Source organism: Lactuca saligna, chromosome 5 (assembly GCF_052625555.1).
Source record: "Lactuca saligna cultivar CGN05327 chromosome 5, ASM5262555v1, whole genome shotgun sequence".
NCBI lineage: Eukaryota > Viridiplantae > Streptophyta > Magnoliopsida > Asterales > Asteraceae > Lactuca > Lactuca saligna.
The window spans coordinates 316,994,510-316,996,837 of record NC_136421.1 but is presented as its reverse complement, the minus strand read 5'-3'; the positions used below and the strand labels follow the sequence as shown (position 1 = coordinate 316,996,837).

At 37.5% G+C, this 2,328-nt stretch overlaps 1 protein-coding gene across 1 annotated transcript; it reads left to right on the top strand.

The window, feature by feature from the left end:
* Positions 1-283: 283 nt before the first annotated feature.
* On the top strand, positions 284-2,125 carry LOC145047100 (uncharacterized). Its single transcript, XM_078995345.1, has 4 exons — positions 284-628; positions 699-1,168; positions 1,248-1,771; positions 1,839-2,125. Exons 1-4 carry the CDS (start codon positions 284-286, stop codon positions 2,123-2,125), a joined length of 1,626 nt encoding a protein of 541 aa, XP_078851471.1.
* Positions 2,126-2,328: the final 203 nt, after the last annotated feature.

The window sequence follows — 2,328 nt, the reverse complement described above, 5'->3', positions numbered from 1 at the left end:
AAAGGTCTTTCCAAATTAAGTCATTAGTTGATGAACATAACTATTCAAAAGTCTTCAAACTTGGTTCCATTGTAACATATAAATGGATTGGAATGCATTTTAAGAATCAACTTCTGAAGAACCCTATAATGAGCATAAGGAAAATGAAGGCTAAAGTGAGTACAAAGTTTAACTTGATTGTTAGTGTCACTCAATGTAGAAATGCTAGGAGATATGCTTTGGATGAGATAGAGGGTAGTTTGATAGAACATTATGGTAAAGTATGGAGTTATGGAGAAGAAATATGAGGACAAATCCTGGTTCAACAGTAAAGATAGATGTGAATGTCATGCCTGATTCCACAACCTACTTTTCTAAAATGTATGTTTGTTTTAAGGGTGTGAAGGATGGTTGGATTGCAGCATGTAGGAGGGTAATAGGGGTAGATGGTTGTTTTTTAAAGGGTATATGTAGAGGCCAATTGTTAGCAGCTATGGGTAGGGATGCAAACAACCACATCTTCCCTATTGCATGGGCTGTGGTGGAAGTTGAAAATAAGGAAACATGGAAGTGGTTTCTTGACCTCCTTCTGGATGACATTGAAATGGGAATTGGTCATGGATTGACCCTCATATCAGACCAACACAAGGTATATTTCTGTTTTGTTTTGTTTAAGTTGAATGTTTTTGTTATGTCATCTATTTCATGATTTCTTTCAGGGATTAATAGAGGCTGTCAAAGAAAGGGTTCCAACAGCAGAGCATAGACAATGTGCTAGGCACATCTATGCTAACTTCAAGAAAAGTTTCAAAGGTGAACAATATAGGAAGTTGTTTTGGGCAGCAGCTGCTAGTACTACTCAACCAAAATTTGAGGCAGAAATGAATTCCATAAAAAAAATTGATCCTTTGGCTTATGAACACCTCATGGAAAGGGACCCTAAAAGTTGGTGCAGGGCATTTTTTGAAGTGGACAGGGCTTGTGATGCTTATGAGAATGGCATATCAGAAAGTTTCAACTCTGTTATTGATCTTGCTAGGAAAAGGCCACTCATCACCATGTTGGAAGAGATAAGGATTTATGCAATGGAGAGTATGTATAAAATGTTGCAAGAGGGACAAAGTTGGGGGAATTTAAAAATATGTCCATCTATAAGGTTGAAGATATCAAAACTAAAGAAACAGCAAAGGTATGATATAACTTCTATTTTATAAATATTATATGTCTCATCTATAAGATTAATAGAACTTCTTATTTTTTTTGGGTAGATTTTGGGGTGTTATACCATCTGGGATACAACAATATGAAGTTAGGATTGGAAATGATGGATATGCTGTGGACCTTAACAACAACACATGTGGATGTAGATCTTGGCAAGTATCAGGTATCCCATGTGTGCATGCAGTGGCAGCCATTTCATACCTTAACAGGAATGCAGAGGATTATGTTGCACCATGGTTCCATACAGCCATGTTCTTGACTTGTTACAACCATACCATTAACCCACTTAATGGTAGTTCCATGTGGCCTGAAGCTCCCTACATGAAGCCATTGCCTCCTCAAAAAAGAAGGTTACCAGGAAGGCCAACCCTTAAAAGGAAAAAAGATCAATCTGAGATGGAAAGCAAGGGGAAAACAAGGCATACTATCTCAAAAGCAGGTTCAATTAATAGATGCAGTATTTGTAGAGAAAGGGGCCACAATAGATCAACATGTCCTACTAAACCAGCAGATGTAGCATCCACTTCAAGGCCAAAAAACAAGAAACCTAAAAAATGTAAAAAAGAGAAAGGTATGCTATTAAAACAATATAATTTAAATGGAACATCCAACTCATTAGCTACATATTTGTATAGCAGGTAAAGTGGAACCAGTTCAAGTAGATCTAGTGGATCCAGTTCAAGTACCAGCTCCACAGGTTGATCCAGTTCAAGCAGATCCAGTGGATCCAGTTGATGTACCAGCTCCACATGTTGAACCAGTTCAAGTAGATGATCCACATCCAGATGTTGATGTCCCTGCTCAACCAGTTGCAACTAGGCAGAGGATACGAAAATACTCAGAAAGAATTACCAAGATAGGGTTGAGGATGAAGGTTTTGAAGAAAGAAGGAAGCACTGGACACAACCCAATGGTGTTGGAATGATTTTATTTGGAAAGACAAACTTTTAGTCTTATAAATATGTAATTGGGATATTAGGACAACTGTGGGCACATGGCACATCTTTTGACATATTAGGACAACTGTGGGCACAGCTTTTGTAATAGTGCACATGATGATGGAATATTACAACTTTGTCTTTTATCTATATGCTTTGGTGTACGGTTATTTGCATATAGATTGTTTAA

Excerpts from the sequence above, each read along its gene's own strand:
- LOC145047100 (XM_078995345.1), top strand. The coding sequence starts at position 284 with ATGAGGACAAATCCTGGTTCAACAGTAAAGATAGATGTGAATGTCATG. Across the intron at positions 629-698 it reads TCATATCAGACCAACACAAG|GGATTAATAGAGGCTGTCAA; the intron begins GTATATTTCTGT and ends GATTTCTTTCAG. Across the intron at positions 1,169-1,247 it reads AAACTAAAGAAACAGCAAAG|ATTTTGGGGTGTTATACCAT; the intron begins GTATGATATAAC and ends TTTTTTGGGTAG.